We start from the raw sequence: 18628 nt of genomic DNA, 5'->3' as shown, positions 1-18628 counted from the left end.
TGACACTGGTCCTCAAGGCAAGGGCAAGACACGGCATATGTTGCAGCGCTAAGGAAAGCGGTGACACACGGCAAGCGTGGGAACTGGCTATTGAGCAAAACCAGTTCGGAATTGCGACGATGAATTTGTCACTGATACTTTCAACACGCCAATACTCCAATATAGCTAGAACAAAAGCAAAGTTGCCAGCCCATGACTCTCCCTCCCCTTTTGCTCTTGTTGATCGACTCCCGACATCGTAAATCGTATGCCCTGCCTGCCCAACTTGAGCACCAATACAGGCTTCGCATCCCTCAAGTGGCATGCTCGCGCTAGAGGATAGCGTCGGAAGCAATTCGCTGGTCCTCCAGGCTTTGAATCGCGGGTAGAGGACAGCTGCCACCCTCGCGAGACATAAAGGACGTCTGCAACTCGTTGGTCTGATTCTCACGCATGACCCATTGCTGTCAATCTCCTCTTTCCGCTGACCAGCCATTCGCTTGCTCAAACTAGGCACGGAATGCCCACTGCACATCGCTTGCGCCTCATTCATTTACGCAATACCGTGCCCCAGAAGTCTCCTCGCACTCGTGCCATTTTCTCAGCATAGGTCACTCCGGAAATCTAATCGCTTTCCTCGCTGCTCTTCCGTTTCTTGACTTTTCGTTTGGAGCCCTCGTCGTCGCTAACGTCTTCGCTCTTGCCTCTAGCCTTCTTGCCAGCCTTGTCCTCATCTGGCGCGTTGTCGCAGATTTCGTTGAGGAAGTCGAAGTTTTTATCTGCGGCAATGGCTGCTTTCAGGTGGTTGGCCGTGATGCGCTTGGAGTTGGCTTTTTTGGCTGTGGTTGCTGATTTGATGACAAGAGAGGTCAGGAAAAGTTCAAGTGCTTTGGCAGCTGCGGTGGGCGTGGCCTGAGCAACCTTGCCGATATCTTCATCAGCTTGCATGATTCGCTTGATCCGGGCAACCGGAAATTTGGTCTTGATGTCGACGAGGAGAGCCGGATCAGGAGTGGGTACTTCCTGCTTGACCGGTGGCGGCTGTGCGGCCGGGGCGATGGCGTTGGTGCTGGGACTAGGGTTGTGCGTTGGGTCATACTGTTGCTCAGCCGAGCGTTGAGCCCGAGTTCGAGCCATGTCCGGATCGTCGTTGTGATAGTTGGGTGGTTGAAAGTTGGGCGGGACTCGTGGTTGGGAGTTGGATTGATATGGGTCGATGTTGGCTTGATAATTTGGATAGTTCGGAAACGATGGTGTCCTCGAAAAAGCCGCCGGCGAGTGAGCCTGGTATTGATGGCTAAAATATGATGGAGCCGTAGCGGACTGTGGAGTAAATGTGGCTGTGGCTGAGGCGCTGATGGAGGCGCGTGGAGAAAATGGATAGATGGGCTCGCCAGGTGTACGAGAGTAGGACGGTAAACGGCCTAGACTTGGCGGAGGTACAAATGTGGCAGCTGCACCTGGAGAGCGAGGGCGGTAGTTGTTATTATCGTCACTCATTGCTGTTGACGTCGGAATTTTGGCGGTTGTGGATAGGTCTTGGTTGGGTGGAGTTGTGCATCGACAAGGAGGGGTGAAAAGTCATCATGGTGAATGTGGTCCTATTGAATGGAAGGGATGTAGCGATTCAGACAACAGCACCAGACATTGCGAAAGGCAATACCTCGTGTTGGGCCTGTGTAGAGATACCTAGAGCGCCACTGCTGCTGCACCACCAGGCTTCACAATACGATGCACGTGACGAAGAGCTTGATTTCTTGGCGCGAAACAAACTGATCTGGGCTCCAAGGTTGGGAGCTCGTCGATTCGAGGCGGGCGGGTGCTGCGGTTAAGGCTCTTTTTGTATTTGGTGGGGGTCTGTGCTCAGCCGCCGCGATCAACCAGACTAGCACCGAATTAGGCACCAAACTCAGCTCAATTTTCACCTCCTACTCCCCAAGGGCCGCCTTGCACGAATTTCTTGCACGAAATTATTGTGCGGCGCGCGCCTTGACGCGTACCTCGTAGTTCAGCGCCGACAAAATAGCACTATGTCTGATGAAATTGATGAAAGGGCATCTCAGCGCGTTGCAGATTGCGAGCTTTGTCCGAAGCCAGATGACGAAAGAGCTTAGGTCGAGACGCCTTGCATCAAACTACCGCGAGGTGGCTGGCAGCCCCATTGCACTTTTGGAGGCAGCCGGCTGCTTCTTTGTAGGGCGGTCAATGAGACACATTTACTTGATCTAATCTGATGGCATTTGGACAGCTGCCGGCACTTTGCTCACCGCAGCTTACGTTTTCGGCGCCAATCCGGAGGACAAAACACACTCGACCATAAGGTCAAGCCCCTCCAGCCGCTGCTCCCGACTTTCGCCAAGGAACAAATTGACCACTGGCCAAGCATGTATCCCAGCCTCATGTTTGTACGCTTTGGCCAGAGCACCGTCTTTTCGAATGTTGTCAATGGTCTCATCGATGCCCGGCGCAAACACCTCTTCTGACCCATAGATGAAACGATATCCGTGTTCCGGCGATGCTCGTCTCCAGCGGGAGATACTCAGACCCGGCGAGATGATCTCATCAGTCTTTGCGCCTTGTCCACCATACTGCTCGGCATAGAGATGGAGGCTGTTTCGATCAAGATAGTCGCTTGCCGTGTTTTGGTTCAGTCTGGAGATCAAATGTGTCCAAGGTGACAGGAGCACTGCAAGCCCTGGTCGATCTAGTGCTGAATACTGCGCTTCTTGCTCGATCGCTCCTGGTTGCAACAGCATACTCAAAATCAGAGTCGCTCCCGCCGAGTCACCACTGACACATATTTTGGCTGCACTCCCGTCGCCAAATGACTCTCGGAGCAAATCATATCCGATCCGTGTCTCGTCAAACTGCTTAGGCCACTTATCGTCTGGTACCAAGGTGTACTCCAGCGCAAAACAAGCAGGATTCTTGAAACCTCTTTCTTTCAGCCGAGTCACCCACGCCATAAGGAATTCGAGGTAGAAGTACGCAGACCCCATTGAAAAGCCTCCTCCTACATTTGGTCAGCGTGGGGGGTGTCGTTTTCTCAGGTGAGCAAATGTACCGTGACAGTAATATAGGATGATATCAGGCTCGGCTTTCTCATCGGGGATGATCCACAAACCCCGAATACCAGATCTAACGATCTCTCTAAAGAAAATAGGACTTCTGAGGTAGCCGTGTCGCAGCAGTCGAAAACGAAAGAAAGGGTAGGCTACCCATTTGGAGAAGAAAACTCGACCAATGCTCGCAGGAATGTATGCAAATGCATAACGCACGCAACGGATGACAATATCCTGGAAGGTCGTTGCGTTGCGAGCGAAGGGTGACTTCCTCTCGCGTTGAATATAATACCTCTCATATACGAATTGGACAGGCAGCTGGAAGACTGTTCATGGTCAGCATAGAAGGCGAACCATGGATCAAGCCACTCGTACGCAAAAAAGGAATGACCCTGACGACCACCAGGAGCGTCGAAAAAAGGCCACCTTGGTAAAACAGCTGAGGTATCAAAAAGATAACAAAGACCAGACAGTCCAGCAGACTGACCGGGCCAAGGATCATTTTGTTTCGCGGTGTAGAAGATAGCAGCGAATGTGACTGTTGTACATGCAAAGAAAGCCAGCAGTCGACTGAACAGCCATCCCATGAACTCCAGCCTCCACCCAAACGAGGTATGTCAACAGCTGTAAGCAGTGTCAATGACAGTAAGACTGAACTCTCGTCCAGTCACCTATTGATTGATGTCACCACGGTGAACGTGGCGCGGATCGCCGGGGATCGTCTTGCGTGGTAGCGCCAAGACTCGGGCGAGGCATTACTCCGTTCAGCGCCTCTGAGTTGCGTTTGCTGGAACCAAACTTCGAGATTTCGCAGAAGCAAGCCATTGTAGAGTCTCGCGTTCTCCGGGGTCTGGTTGTCAGACACCACGCTTCAAGATCCTTCTCGTATCCACCACTCCTTATCCTTTCACCAATCTTCACTATCGCACCCTGACCCCCTCCGAACACCAATTCAACGCAGCCGGGTTTCCATCGATGAACCGGTAACGATGGCGCAGACCGGATCTTGCATTCATTGAAGTCGCGCTCTATTGGTGTTACAGTGAAAATGTCGGCGCCAGCACTTGACGCGTCACTGCTGGAATTCGCCAGGTGTGTTGTGTACCAGCGATCTTTTGGCATTCGCTGACCCTTACAGTTCTCTGGACCCATCGAAGGCCCCAGAGCGTATGCGCTGCCTCAAATGTCATCAATTCCTGATCAATGCATACAAGGGGTCGTGCTGCGATACTTCTATCTGCGAAACATGTACGTGTACCGACGATGCTACTTGCCTTGCTCTTATTAACAGCGGCAGGCTATCAGTCCGCAAACAATAAATGTCCAGAGTGTGGGCACTCCCCATTCAATGACAGCACTGTCAAGGCCAGCAGCGCGGCTCGGAAAACCATTAAGTCCTGGTTGAAAGAGCAGAAGGCCAAAGCAGAGAAGTCCCAGACTCCGGTCCTTGCAGACAGCGCTATCGAAACCCCGGGCCAGGCTCCTGTGGATGCGCAACAAGATGCTGAGGTAAATGGTCATGATTCTGAATCCGTCAATCAAGATCAGATATCGGCACCCACCTCATTTTCTATAGAAGAGCAGCCATTGCCCTCCATCGAGGTACGGCCCCTTTGTCAAATCCAAATGTCCCTGCTGACCAATGTCCAGAAAGCGGAGGATGGCGCGGAGTTGCATTCAGACCCTGTCGACGCTAACGACGACGACATTGAGATCCAAGTCGAGCCAGATCACGACGATCCCAACTTTGTACCGCCGCAAGATGATGATACACAAGAAGATTCACAATTCCCGTCGAAACCCCATTCGAAAGATGGCGAAGTCTCCCGGCCCGACTCTCGCGACAACCACGAGTCACCTTCGAAGCAGAATTTTGACATGAATGGCATGGGCTTTCAGAACGCCGATTTCAGCAACCCGATGATGCAGCAGATGCAGCAGATGATGGCTAACGGTTTCAACCCCATGATGAGTAAGCTACCAGAGTCGTCAAGGTTGGTCATTACTGACAGGCACAGATATGCAAATGGGCATGAATCCAATGGGTAACATGTTTGGCGGGTTCGGGCCCAATGGAGGCATGAACGGAATGAACATGATGAATATGAACCCACAGAACATGTTTGGAAATTTTCAAAACAGCAATATGTGGCAGAATAATAATGCAAATGCATTCCAGAATGGCATGGGTGGTGACTTCAACTATGGCTTCAACCCCAGCTTCAACAACCAGCAGTATCCAAATGGTGACTTTCATCAGTCCGGCTACCGTGGCCGTGGATATGGCCGTGGCCGTGGCCGTGGACGTGGCGGCTACGGTCGAGGCCGTGGAAATTTCTACAACAACTATGACAACCATAACTTCCAGAATGGGCTCGATCAACAGTGGCAGAATCAACACCAGCAGCAGCAGCAGCAGCAGCAGCAAATGAACGGCCATCGTCCTCGACAAGAGGAGCCAAAACCGGAGACATTCAAGCACGATGAAATCCATCCGGACGATGACGAGTTCGCGCCTGGGGGCCAGGAAGAGGTCCAAGAAGCTTTAGGAGACGACTATGCCAAGAAAGAAGTCAGAAAGGACCCTTCTATCCTAGATGAAGCTCCCCTCAGTGCACTTGATACGGAGCCTCAGCCTGTCGCTGACCAAAAAGTCGTAGATACCGCAGAAGACGAGCCCTACAAATCCGTGGACACGCCGGTACCGACGACACAGTCCATTGCCGAGGCATATTCCGAGGATCTCGACATGGTAATGCCCCCTCCGTCGGCCCCTTCCGGTCCTTCTGGCAGGTACGGGGACCAAGATTTTGGCTTCAGAGCACGTGGCCATGGTAAATTCCCACGTAATAGAGGCTCTATTCACCTACCTAACGGCCGTCCGGCCTCACCAGTGAGGAGTGCATCCACGCAGTCCGTACCCCAACCGGAGCCGGCTGTTCCCGGTGTCGTTGGCGCGCCAACTGGTCCTAGGGCGATGCGTGAGCCCCCAGCAAAGCCACCGAGGCCACTTAGCGGAGGTTTTCAAATCATGGGCCGTGCCTCGTTAGCATCAAGGGTTTCAGAACGTCGCAGTCCCAGCCCTGACAACGAGCCCGATGATGGCAGAGATGATCGAACAGAGCGAAGATATTCTCGCCGTGACGATGATGAGGACGACTATAGCCGGAGCCGCAAGCATCACAAATCCAGGCGTGACGAGAATGGAGACTATGACATGCGAGACGACGAGGAGTCATATGTCCGGTCTGACTCCCAGGATCGTACCCGCAGGTACCGTCGGGAAAAGGACAAGTATGGTAGTCGGAGCTCCAAGCACGAGTCTCGTAGAACCGACGAAGACGAGAAGATGAACGACTACGGCGAACCCGCGAATGATCTGGATCGGGCCAGCCGCCGAGATCGGAAGCATCGTGAGCGTGAGCGTGAGCGTGAGCGTGAGCGTGAGCATGAGCGTGATCGAGACAGAGGCCGTGATAGAGAGCGAGAACGGGACCGTGAGCGGGACCGAGGCGAGCGCGATCGGGAACGAGAAGAGCGGCACCGCGAGAAGGAGCGAGATCGCAAACGACGCCGAGATCGAGATGAGGAAGACGAGCATGAAGACGAGTATGAAGGCTCGCGGCACAAATCCAGGAGGCACAAAAAGGAGCACGCCCCCGCGGCCCCCCGTGGAGACGATGAGCACGTCAATGGACGCTCAAGTCACCGCTCCAGTCAGGTCCCAACACCCACAGCGGTACCGGCAAAGGAGGCACCAGAAATGGATCCTCACACGCGCGAACGCATGGAGCGAGATAGGCAGAGAATGCTGAAGGAGCAGCAGAGGAGGGAAAACGCTGCGGCGGCACTAAAGGGCAGCAACTCGAGGTCTGGCGGTGGTACACGGAGACCAATGAGCTTCAAGTACGAGGATGAAGCTGAAAGGGGGATGATTGAAGGGGAAAGGGAGAGGAATCGCGCGCGCTGGAGGTAGGGTTCTCCAGTCCACGGCGATCAGTCTTGCTTGGGGAGTGGTATTGTTACATTCGTAAGGAAGCCGGTTGACTACAGCGACCTTTAGCTGGCTATGACCTGCTACCAGAAGACATTGATACCACAAATTGTTGCACGACGGTTCTTGAAAGTAGAATGCTCGATCGGTGACCAAGATGCTCAGGCGTGTGTACCAAGTTGACTGCCTTCCAAGTGGTGTGACTGCGAGGGTCAAATCGAGGGTCAAATCGAGGGTCAAATCGATTCGCGAAACGCGCTCGTGCTGAAGTCGCATGTGAGCTGCCAAGGCTTCAACTGCGGCCACGTGAACGATTATTTCTGACAGAGCTGGAGCATGTGAAAGCTGAGCCAGCTGGATAAGTGCCTCGTCCAACGACATCGGCGGTACATTTAGGTCTCTTCCCAACCACTTTATCGCTGCATCTTCCACAGAAGCCGCAGCTTGGTCGCGGCTGGCAGTGTCCGATGGCTTGATGGCTGCCCCTCCCTCATCGTCAACCCCCGAGGTCTAGCCATTCCCCTCTCTGCAACCCGCTGTTTGATCAGTACCTGCCGTGGCCATGGAGAAGTTCTCGCAGTTCCGCGACAAGGGTGAGCATCATGCGAAATGCTCTTCGGTCGTCTGCTAACAGTGTTCTGCAGGCTCAGGAATCGCGCCGTTCCTACCCATCCCACCCGAGCCAAAGGGCGTTGCGCTACCCTTCCACATCTTCCTCTACGTCTGTCGCGTGCCTCTGCTCCTGTTCTTCTGTATCGCATATTTCGCCTTCTTCCAATTCCTACCGTTCGGCGTGCTCGGGCGGAAAGCGTCGCTGTGGTGCATACTCGGCATCCCAGGCATCTGGTGGATTGATTTGCAGATAGATGGCGTCAAGAAAGGGTATGGAACGACCACTGACAACCACAGACCGCCGGGGCTGATGCGTAGCAGATCCCTTGCCCAGCACTCGGCCCGTTTGCCCAAGGCAGGCTCCATCATAGCCTCTACATACAACTCGCCCATCGATGCGCTGTACCTGGCCGCCATTTTCGACCCCATTTTTGCCGCCAGCTATCCCAACACACGTCTCGTCCAGCCTCTAACGCTCTTCCAGGCGACAATACGGGCATTCAGCTCGCCATCATCGCAAGTCCAAGCTCCGCCAAACGCGAAGCTCGTCGATGTATCAACCTACCTTGCCCAGAATCCTAACCGGGTGATGGTGCTTTTCCCAGAGTGCACCACGTCCAACGGTCGTGGCACCCTCCCGCTCTCTCCGTGTTTGCTAGCAGCATCTTCCCGGACAAAGGTACATCCTGTTCACCTGCGCTACACACCAGCCGATATTACGACACCCATCCCGCACGCCTACGGAACCTTCCTGTGGAACCTCTGCTCGCGACCGACTCACTGCATCCGCATTCGGATCGCCGAGGCGGTTCAGAACTCGGCACAGAATCATGCAGCGTCATTGAAGGCCTCTGCTCTTGACAGTATCGCAGACAGTGCCTCTGATGCCGAGACTTTGGTTGGCACAGAGGAGGATGGACCGCAGACCCAGGAGGAACGCATATTTCTAGACAAGATCTCTGAGGCGCTGGCACGACTTGGACGAATCAAGCGCGTGGGACTTGGTGTGAAAGAGAAGGGCGACTTTGTCGACATGTGGACGAAGAAGAAACGATCTTGATTTTTGACGAACGCCCTTTACCCACTATTTGCACAAAAAGCCAGCTAGGGGTACATCACATCGGCATGCTCATTGCGGGCGCAGTTCTTTGTGGACCTCGCTACTTTTCGAGATACAAGGTGTCAGTCCGGCCAGTAGCATGGTACCAAAAGAACTGGTGAGCATCACAACTCGGGGGGGAAGCCTTTCTGGTGCAGTATCACCACCTCGAAGAGTATGCACCAGAACGTGCCACAGCATGGTAACCCAGCTGCCAGCATATACCTCCCGGTCTCAATGTATAGAGGATTCTCGATATGATGCTGATATAGTTGGCAAGGTTCTTGCCCTATTAGTCCTCCACTAGAATGCTCACTTCGGCAGCAAAACACCCGCTGCTCGAGGCGTGTTTGCGTGACCGAAGCCGACGGTTTTCCTTCTCTCGAAGTGCCCCCTTTCACTTGACCACACGCAGAAGCGAACCAGCCGGCAAAACGCCCATCCATACCATCTACCGTAGCCTCTCATCTGCAGCACTATTGCCCTAGTTTGTCGGTCTTCATACAAGGCATATGGCGGCGCAATAGGAGGAGGCCATTCTGAATGACCTATCGATTCGAGTATGTCAATGTCTTCAAGGGGGGAAATTCTGTTGCGCGCTTCGACACGACTTGGGCCAGCTAGGCAGTTCACGGGCGGATGCCTACCCATTCAAATGGTGTGTAGAGCGCTTTATCCAACGTATACAGGGATACCTGGTCAATCGGAAACCCCTGCCTACAGATCTAGACGAGCCTACCTCATGCTTCCCTTTACTCATGCATACCGTTCGCTCCCCTCCTGAAGGAGAATGTCCACCGTCTTCTCAGCCACAGCATAGACCGTAGTCAGAATGCTGCCTCTCGGAATGATGGGGAAGATACTAGCATCGCATATCTGCAAGTTCTGCGTCCCGCACACGCGTAGGCTCCCATCTACCACACCATCATCCACCCGCGCCATCACGGCACAAGACCCACAGGGGTGGTAGTTCGTTGCAGCGTGTTCTCGAATCGCCTCTTGAACCTCGTCGATCGAGCTAGGGGGCTTGCTGAACGCGCGCGGAAAGCGCCGGGCCGTCTGGTAATACCACGGCCTTGAATGCAGGAAGCTGGAGCAGTTTCTCGAGCTGCAGAACATGACGCGCCAGGATTTCGGCGTCAATATCGTCGTCGAGGTATCGACGATCAATCAAGGGAGGGTCGTTTGGGTTGGAAGAGTGGATGTGTGTGCTACCCCAACTCAGCGGATTGACGTATATTCCCCATCAGCTGCGGTCAGTTTCGACGTGTAGCGGGCTTTGCGTGTCATGAAAACAGTCGCACTTGCGGCCTTCGGGGAAAGTAGAGAGTCGTAGATGTACTGATTTTGCTCGAACCAGGGATGCGTGGCTTTGTGTGCAGCTAGAGCATCACGGAGTGTGGCATCATCCGTTTCATTGTCCAGTAGCTGCAAGGGCAAGTACGCAAAGCTGTAGGCCGAACCTTCTGCCAAAGGTCTAGTTTTGTCCTGGTGGTACGGCCGTTGTTGATCGGCTATGGCGGATGGGTCGTAATCACGTATGTCCATTGTCTCAATCTCCGGGCGCACTTCGATACTTGCACCATAGTTCAGGTGGTCTTGTAGATTCTCTGGATGCGGATTAGATAGTACTACCAGTCTGGATAACCTTCAACAACTCACCTCCAACACCTTGCAATTCATGCACGGGTTGGACTCCCGCTGCATCTAGGATAGCCCGTTGTCCAATACCCGAAAGCTCTAGCAATTGAGGCGAGCTGAAGACGCCAGCACAGAGTATTACCTCTTTTGTAGCCTCGACGAAGCAATGCTGGCCGGCGCTCATATAATAGACACCCTCAGCACGCAGCATAGAGTTCTCTTTGCGTAGAGCGATCTTCTCAACTAGTGACACCGTCCTGACCGTGAGGTTTGCCTGCTCGTTAGCTGGTGTCAAGTATGCATTCCCTGCGTGACTTCGCTCTCCGCGACCAGGCCGGTTATCAATGGCATTGGTCGTTGTTGTTCCACCAATTGCCTGCCCTCTCAGTGCATCTGTTGCAGTGGCATTGAGCTCTTTGAAAGTCCCGTGCCAGGCCTGCTGAAGCCGATTCAACTTGAGAGGCAACGATGCCTTAACGGGGCCTTTGAACAGACCGGAACCCCCACCTTCAGCGACAACGTGCTGAAACTTCTTGTAGCAATCCTCTATACCCTCCCAGGCCCCCCTTTGATCTCCCACCAGGCCTGCCCACGCGTCGTGCATCCCCCGGTTAGGATATACTGGAGAGTGCGAATCGATAGCACTACTGCCGCCGAGCAGCTTCCCTCGCGTTTGCGAAACCTCGCGTCCATTGAGTCCTGCTTGCGGTACAGAGCGTAGGCACCAGTCATATTTCTCCTGCCCGAACATGCCACGACTCGTTAACGGAGCGGGTACATGAAAATCATCATTATTGTCGGGGCCGGCTTCAAGCAGAAGGAACTTCAGATGTGGTGCCCGGCATGAAAGTCGTGCCGCGAGAACACAGCCAGCAGAACCCCCGCCCACGATTATCCATCAAACCTTTGGTAATAGTCCAGAATCTGGTCCGGTAGACATTGCGTCAGCAGAGTACGAACTTGTTCTTGTCTAAGATTCAGGTACGACCTCTAGACGGCTTGAATCTCTCCCTCCTAGAGCCTTGAGTACGGACTGGGAGAAAGCAGAGAGTCAGGAGCAAATACTACCAACGTGCATTTAAGATAACAAGCTTTAGGCTAAACTCTCTACAACGTTGCATTATGCACGGTGCATATCGGGCTTGAATTAGCCCTTGGATCGACAAGGCTTGATCTAGCAGCCTACTGCGACAGCTGACAGCCTCTTAGACCTCTACTGAGTACAGTATCTGTCCTGCACATTGAGGCTACTGTGAAGCTTGTGCAAACATTCTCGGGCACCATGTTAGCGACAATGAAGTTGCCTGGAAACGAAGTCAACCCCTCGCCGGCCACAGCAAGTCTATATACAAGATATACATGCAGGTGAGGCAAGAGCTGGAGCCCTAGCTTTGATGTGGCTCAAGAGGAACACTGAAAAAACTAGCTTTAGCACGTACAATTGATGTGTTTCTGGGACTTAAGCAGAGAGCCACAGTCTCAGCGGTTAGCAGGGCTCATTGCCGAGAAAGAAAGGCTCAACTCTTATTCGACGCTGTAGAATAGTTTCTCAAACGGCTCAAAGTTGAACATCAAGTCGTAGCCGTATTCGCTCGACATATCCCCAAACCCAAGATGGTGGAGCACCTCTGAACTCGATAGCGGTGTACTGCCAGCCCAAGGATCGTTCAGTTCGCCTGCATTGGTTGGATCCTGCGACTCGAAGGCTCTTCGGTGGCCGGCGATGTTGGAGTTCTGCGACCGCGACGCACTAGCCAGGGTCGACGAGCCTTCGATCTCTAAAATGTTGTCCATGTACTCCTGTACAGTTCGCTTGACTTCGCAGGTGACTCGGTTGTGCCATTTGGCAACCGCCTCGCGCAGCGACTCTAGAATATCGCCATACAATCTGGCTTGTGGGCTTGTTGCCGCGATGTCGTTCAAGATGTCACATACGTGGTCAAATGAGCGATCTATATCTTTGCGGGGCTCGCCAGCAAACTTGCTAAAGCCCAGGACCAGACCTGCACCGAAGACCCATGCCTTGAGTAAGCAGAGATTGCCAAAGGGAAATCCATTGGCCTTGGCACTGGCACAGGTGTCGGCTGTGTGTATGGCAGCACTGACACAGACTTGGGCCATTTTCGAGACAGTGCTATTCTTGATGGCCATATCGGACGCTTCCGCGGGGTCGGAGATCAACTGGTCCGGGGCGCGTCCACGGAGACGTGACAGGAGGTAGGCGATCAAGAATGGACGAGTGATTAAAATCACACAAAAGTAGTACACGCATGAGACGTGTAGACTTCCTGTAAGCGTCTGGCGGTCATCAGATCTGGGGGTTCGGATGGTAGTTTGACCTTCAAGTTCCGGTGGTGAAACAGCGAATCGAGCGGCCGGCGACGCAGCCGATACATTGCTGAAAGTAATTCTTCGTAGCACAGGAGGTAGGGATGAGGTCCACCCTCGCAGGTTGGCAAGAAGGGTCTCGGCGGTGGGAACGTGGAGAATCTTCCCGTAACTGAGCCTTTCGACGATCTCCTCCAGCAACGAGCAACCTGCGGCAATGGCGGTGAATGCAGATTGAACCTGGCCCGCGCAGTCGATAGAAACATGCGTTAGGCCGAAAGTCTGTCGTACAGTGGGAATACTCTTCGGTCTGCCAAAGATGAAGCTGGACAGGATGTCAACGTTGCGCAGGCTGTTCCAGATACGAGTTCTGATACATTAGGGTCAGTATCGGCACGCTATTCGGAAAAGAGGGCGAGACAATACCTTGCTGCGGCATCGTCTCCGGCAAGGTTGTGATAGCTGTCCGGCCTATGCAAACCAAGAACTGTAGCCGCCTTCGCGGCTACGCCCAAGTACATACATGCCGTATCTCTTTGACAGGCTCCGATCATATACACCGCAAGCAGAGTGAATAGCCGGATCATTCCAAGGCTCTGTGACCCGAGCATGCTGTCAAAGGCGACTTGGCGGCCGCGGCAGAAGTAAGTGGCTGAGACGTCTTTGAGCTCGGCAGCTGCACCATGTACTTGTGCTCCAATGGCGAGAGCTATATGCAGCCCAGCGGCGTCTTCATCGTTGTTTGAGATGAACGGCATGGGCTGCGTGGATGACCTCAACTGAGTGATGATCGTGTCTATTTCATCAGCTGTGAATAGATCGAGGAGTCCACTCGTCTGTGAAGTCCGTCAGCGTTCAGCAAGACTTCACACAAGCCATAGTCACGCACGGCTTCCAAGTAGTGTTCAAACAACGCAGAACAATCATATGACAAATTCGCAATCAGCTCAGGCCTGGGTTCCGGTTGGTCTATATCAAGAAGCCGGTCGTGGGTCGAGCCTTCGGTGAACGATGTTGATCCCACATATGGGTGAATAGTTTCTCGAAGATACTGTAGGAACGATGACGATGCAGTCTCACCGTCGGCGACTGATTTGAGAGGCTAGATTAGCCCAGCCCAAAAGGCTTCGAAGTGCTTAAGGAGCTACCTTTAATGTTGGAAGGAGGCCATGCTGAAGAGCCCGTTTGCGATGGCCGGGACCTGCCTCGAGCCGCTGAGACGATGGGCGTCGAAGTGCTTGTTGAGAGCGTCGGATCCAAGACAATACTCCTCGGCGACATCTCATCAACTGAGTGCACACTCGCACCGAACATCACACGACTCATTGCTGCCCCACCAGACCGATCGGACAGCCGTTGGCGGCCATCGACGCCAGAATAGATACAAGACGACTCTCTACCTCGCCGCGCGCACGAGGCGCAAGGACTTTGAGCGTTACATTTGATCTTGGACGCTTTGCAAGGCACGCACGCCTTAGAGCTTCGTTGTCGTTGCTCGGGCCGTGGCTTTGGTCGCGGCATGAGTAACTACCTTTCCCGACACACTGGCAATCGCATTCTGCGCATCGACTCGGTCAATGATGATGATACTTCTGCTTGATCGACGAAACACATCAGCGAGAAGGAGAAGCCGCACTGGGGCGCGCGAGCTCTACAGAGGTTTTGCACGGACTCATGTTATTAGGGCCAACCCTAGCCAGGGCAGTGCACCCGGATGCCGAGATTGCGGGGCGTGGCTTATCAGTGCCGTCGGGAGCCAGCCAGCCTTGGAAGGCTTAGCTATATTCATACATAACAAACATCGCTTCGCAGTATCACACTGACAAAGTTCTACTTGCGGATTGAAATAGACGATGGATTCTTGGCCAAAAATATAGACCTGTGGCAGAAATGAGTGTTACAATGAATGCTGTCATGGTCCTCATTCGGTGACCCAACCCCAGGATATAGTTATGTCTCGGTAGTAGTCTCGAGTACTCTGCCAGCTCGTACCGCAGACTGTCATTGCCAGCAAGCATCGCGCATGCTTCGGCTATGAACAAGTAGCCTATCTGCTAGAACGGTAGGTATCACTAAACCGTTCAACCATCTTTTATAAGTCACGAGGTAGCCGCAACAGCTTGCTGTCGCTCGAAATTCTTTGCCACGGCTTCTTTGAAGTATTCGCCAACTGTAACCGGTGGACTAAACGCAGACTGTCAGCTTTGGAAATCCACTGGGTTCGCTATGATGCAAGGAATCAGGACTCACTACTTCTTCTGCGGACCCTGCAGCACAAAGTCCCGCCTGCACTGGTTGAAGTAGGCAATCGAATATCGCGAGGGAGATCTGCCAACGTCCTTCGCTCGGACTCGGTGGAAATTTGACTTCAACCGGTCATCAGACCAGGCCACTGCCATAAAAGTCAGCCAGGTGATCGAACGTGTCTCAGAATTGACCAACTTAGCATATCACCGATATTGACTACTATCGGACCAGTCTGCGCCGGGAGGGGCGTGAAAGAGTCACCCATGGCGAAGCTTGAGTGGGTGTCGCGGCCTGGGCAGATCTCCAGCCCATCCTCACCATCACGCTGAAAGAGCAGCGTCAGGCACCCAATGTCCGTATGACTTCCTGCACGCCAAGTTCCCACTGCATTCTCCGAGGGCGGATAGTGGATCAATCTTAGCTGCGTCAAGCAGTCTGGCTGTGCTGGATCATTGGCGATTCTGAAATAGTCCTCAGGGAATCCTAGGGCAACGGCGAAGCATGATACTAGTAGATGGTAGCGTTAGTCCAGGAACAACTCTGCTCACCTAGTACTTGATTCACTCACAGACTTGGTCAGAGATGGTCCGACACTTTCCTATGAAAGCCTCTGTGGTCTTGCGGAAACCAGGCACATCGTCGTTACTAGGCCACGCGGATGTCGACGACAGCCATAACGATTCTTTCTGATCATATGTTCCGGTGCTGGGACGCAGTTGGGCCTTTTGGACAACAGCGGTCGTTAGTCAAGTACAAGATGACATCGAAAACGTACCTTGAATTCCCAGCCATTATTGGTTTTGGTTTCATGAGGAGTCTTGCCCTTCACGTCAGGCGATAGATCGAAGAACCTCTTCGAGATGGCGAACTCGGCCTCTATCTCTTCTCTCGAAATACCGTGGTCAACAAGAGTGAAGAAACCTGTATTCTCGGCAGCCTCGACTAATTGTCTGGTTATCTCAACCTTGCGGTTGATGAAGTCTGACAGCGCTTAGTATGATTTCATTACTTTCGGTAAGAGAGTAGAAGCGGACGACTTGCCAGCAAGAGATATGACAGGCACGAGTCTCTCAGCCATGTCTTTTGGGCCTTGGGCTAGTACAATAGGGTTGGGTCTGGATGTTCTGGGCTTTGGCCTTTGGGCTTAATCACTGGGGTCTCATAAGCGCCACGCAAGTCTCAGGTCGTTCTTATCTTCGCTTCGACTTCGATCCGTTGAAGATGTGGTACAAAAGTCGCGGATAAGTATTCTGGGACTAGCGGGTATCAGTAGGGCTGTGATCTATCTCGGCTGTGTACCCTCGGTACATTTCCGAGATAACACAAGCGCTCTTGGCTGAGCAGGAGTGAGGGGACGAGCATGCATATCTTCTCCCGGCTGTATCGCTTCTCCTTTGGCAAGCGCGAGGTGGAGACCCTCAAAAGATAGGGATCTGCCTTATATGTGTGGGGAAGCGGGTCTAAAATCGTTGATAAACTACCACCCATCAGCTTTTCTCTGATCCTGTCTTCAGAGCAGGATACCGTTGGCAGACCACAAGCCTTTGTGGTGGAGGAAACACAGATGTCTACCTCAGAGAAGAGTAATTCTGTCAGCAAAGACAACACCATGGACAAGGCACGACTTAAGTTACAATCATACAGCAACACACATGTTGACAATATCTGCAGGGATCACACGTCGTCGACGCCGAAACAGGCAGCATCAAGACCGCGGCCAGGGGCGACAAAGCTCTCGATCTGCTTGCAGGGCATCACATCGACTTCGACCCAGCCTCTGAAGAGGCTAAACGTGTGCTGAGGAAGATAGATTGGCGAGTGATGCCAATGGTCTTCACTGTCTATTTACTACAGTTGATGGACAAGAATTCTCTCAGCTTTGCCGCAATCATGGGAATCAGACAGGATGCCAACTTGTCGCCCTCGCAGTATAGTTGGCTCGGAAGTATCGTCTAGTAAGCCTGAAGAGCCTATCTGACGAGTCACCCGCTAACACCTATCCTAGCTTTGGCTACCTCGGTGGCGAGATTCCAGCAACGTACCTCATGCAGCGCGTCCCTCTCGCGCGCTACCTTGCGGTCATGTGCATGCTCTGGGGCGTTGTTGTGGCCATGCACGCTGTATGCCACAACTTCGCCAGCCTGGCTGCTGTCCGATTCCTTCTTGGCTTCATTGGTGAGTGACTCAATCTGAAACGCCTGAGACTTTCCCTGTCTTCGCTCAGTGCCATTCCGGCACCAGATATAGCTACTGACTCAAATCTTCCAATTTCTATAGAGGTCTGCACAGCTCCCGCAGTGATATACATCACGGGGTCCTTCTATACGAAAAAAGAGCAGGTAGTCAGAGTTGCGATCTGGTATACAACCTCAGGATGGGCAGCCGTCTTCGGTGGTTTCTTCTCCTGGTGCATCTACCAGGCTCCTTCCTTCCGCTGGCAAGGCCTCTTCGTCCTCTACGGTGGCTTGACATTTTTCACCGGTGTTGTCCTATTTTTCTTCCTCCCTGCTTCCCCGACCGAGGCCAAATGGCTCACGGACTCGGAAAAAGTCATAGCCCTAGAGCGTGTGCGCTCCAACAAGACTGGCACCGAAGTCTGGAAGTTCAACGCCTCTCAACTAAAAGAAGCGTTCCTCGACATCCGGTTTTATATGATTTTCATGTTGCTTGTATGCACCGGTCTTCCCAACGGAGGCGTCACCGCCTTCGGGCCGACCATCATCTCTGCTTTCGGCTTCTCCGTCTCGCAGACAACTCTCCTCAATATGGGTTCTGGTTCTGCACAAGTTCTGGGCACGGTCGTGGCGCTTTACGTAAGTAATAGGACATCCCTTTCTGTCTCTTCTTACTGACATATTCAGATCGCCAAACTCACGAACCGCACCATTGCAGGTGTGTATACACTAGTCCTTGCTGTCATCGGCACAGTTATGATGCTTGCCATCCCGGAGGCCAACCACGGAGCACGCTACGGTGGCTTTATCCTTCTCATGCAATTCCCGATCTGCGTTCTGTTCATCATCACATTCATGACGGCTGGAGTCGGTGGTTCGACCAAGAAGTTCGCCTTTGGTGCCGCGTACCAACTTGGCTATGCTGTGGGCAACATCATTGGGCCCCAGACATTCCAAGGCAGTGACGCACCGAACTACTACGTGGCCAAGTACACGATGTTGGCGTTCTTGATCTTCACGGCACTGCTGTTGGCTTGCTATGGGGTACTTCACCGCGTGTGGAATACGAGGCGGGATAAGAGGGCGGCGGTGGAAGGCGAGGAGCGCCAGGTGGAAAACGAGGAGTTTGCGGATCTGACCGATTTCCAGCTGAAGAGCTTCAGGTATCCGTTGTGACGAGGCTAGCGATCAGAGGATTGGTAAGGCCCGACACAATGGGTCATGGCGTACCGTTTCGATGCTGTTCCGGAGTATCACGCCAACGATGGATGTTGAAGGAGTCTGAGAGGTTATATCTGCCCGAGATTAGGTAAATCTGTCGTTCACCAAAGAGCCACGCTATCATCAGTGCTGTCACTATCTTGTAAAAGTCTATGTGACCTGCCGCCAGCCGTCTCGCATCGTATCTGGAGAGGAGGTCACTGCATCGCATCACTGAAGGCAGAGATGTACCACAGGCATGAGTGACGCCAAGACTTTTACTGCCTGATGA

The 18628-nt window shown here is 53.1% G+C and overlaps 8 protein-coding genes across 8 annotated transcripts; 3 read left to right on the top strand and 5 right to left on the bottom strand.

Moving 5' to 3' along the window:
• Positions 1-603: 603 nt before the first annotated feature.
• HMPREF1541_02168 (uncharacterized protein) lies at positions 604-1479 on the bottom strand (the record flags this gene model as incomplete). The annotated part of the gene is made up of 1 exon (XM_008716524.1): positions 604-1479. One exon carries the CDS (start codon positions 1477-1479, stop codon positions 604-606), a length of 876 nt encoding a protein of 291 aa, XP_008714746.1.
• A 773-nt stretch (positions 1480-2252) lies between these two features.
• HMPREF1541_02167 (uncharacterized protein) lies at positions 2253-3543 on the bottom strand (the record flags this gene model as incomplete). Its single annotated transcript, XM_008716523.1, has 3 exons — positions 2253-2992; positions 3044-3367; positions 3417-3543. 3 exons carry the CDS (start codon positions 3541-3543, stop codon positions 2253-2255), a joined length of 1191 nt encoding a protein of 396 aa, XP_008714745.1.
• Positions 3544-4304: 761 nt separating this feature from the next.
• On the top strand, positions 4305-7017 carry HMPREF1541_02166 (uncharacterized protein; the record flags this gene model as incomplete). The annotated part of the gene is made up of 2 exons (XM_008716522.1): positions 4305-5013; positions 5060-7017. 2 exons carry the CDS (start codon positions 4305-4307, stop codon positions 7015-7017), a joined length of 2667 nt encoding a protein of 888 aa, XP_008714744.1.
• A 580-nt stretch (positions 7018-7597) lies between these two features.
• Positions 7598-8707, top strand: HMPREF1541_02165 (uncharacterized protein; the record flags this gene model as incomplete). Its single annotated transcript, XM_008716521.1, has 3 exons — positions 7598-7628; positions 7680-7917; positions 7969-8707. 3 exons carry the CDS (start codon positions 7598-7600, stop codon positions 8705-8707), a joined length of 1008 nt encoding a protein of 335 aa, XP_008714743.1.
• A 1260-nt stretch (positions 8708-9967) lies between these two features.
• Positions 9968-11138, bottom strand: HMPREF1541_02164 (uncharacterized protein; the record flags this gene model as incomplete). The annotated part of the gene is made up of 2 exons (XM_008716520.1): positions 9968-10356; positions 10409-11138. The coding sequence occupies 2 exons, from the start codon at positions 11136-11138 to the stop codon at positions 9968-9970; spliced, it is 1119 nt and encodes a 372-aa protein (XP_008714742.1).
• A 773-nt stretch (positions 11139-11911) lies between these two features.
• Positions 11912-14041, bottom strand: HMPREF1541_02163 (uncharacterized protein; the record flags this gene model as incomplete). The annotated part of the gene is made up of 4 exons (XM_008716519.1): positions 11912-13085; positions 13142-13551; positions 13605-13804; positions 13864-14041. 4 exons carry the CDS (start codon positions 14039-14041, stop codon positions 11912-11914), a joined length of 1962 nt encoding a protein of 653 aa, XP_008714741.1.
• A 773-nt stretch (positions 14042-14814) lies between these two features.
• On the bottom strand, positions 14815-16040 carry HMPREF1541_02162 (uncharacterized protein; the record flags this gene model as incomplete). The annotated part of the gene is made up of 6 exons (XM_008716518.1): positions 14815-14899; positions 14966-15107; positions 15158-15469; positions 15531-15684; positions 15738-15912; positions 15997-16040. 6 exons carry the CDS (start codon positions 16038-16040, stop codon positions 14815-14817), a joined length of 912 nt encoding a protein of 303 aa, XP_008714740.1.
• Positions 16041-16526: 486 nt separating this feature from the next.
• On the top strand, positions 16527-18312 carry HMPREF1541_02161 (uncharacterized protein; the record flags this gene model as incomplete). Its single annotated transcript, XM_008716517.1, has 5 exons — positions 16527-16553; positions 16634-16917; positions 16968-17137; positions 17240-17775; positions 17824-18312. 5 exons carry the CDS (start codon positions 16527-16529, stop codon positions 18310-18312), a joined length of 1506 nt encoding a protein of 501 aa, XP_008714739.1.
• Positions 18313-18628: the final 316 nt, after the last annotated feature.

This window comes from Cyphellophora europaea (genome assembly GCF_000365145.1).
Source record: "Cyphellophora europaea CBS 101466 unplaced genomic scaffold supercont1.2, whole genome shotgun sequence".
NCBI classification, from domain to species: Eukaryota; Fungi; Ascomycota; class Eurotiomycetes; order Chaetothyriales; family Cyphellophoraceae; genus Cyphellophora; species Cyphellophora europaea.
The sequence above is the reverse complement of the archived record's forward strand: the minus strand, read 5'-3'. Positions and strand labels throughout refer to the sequence as shown.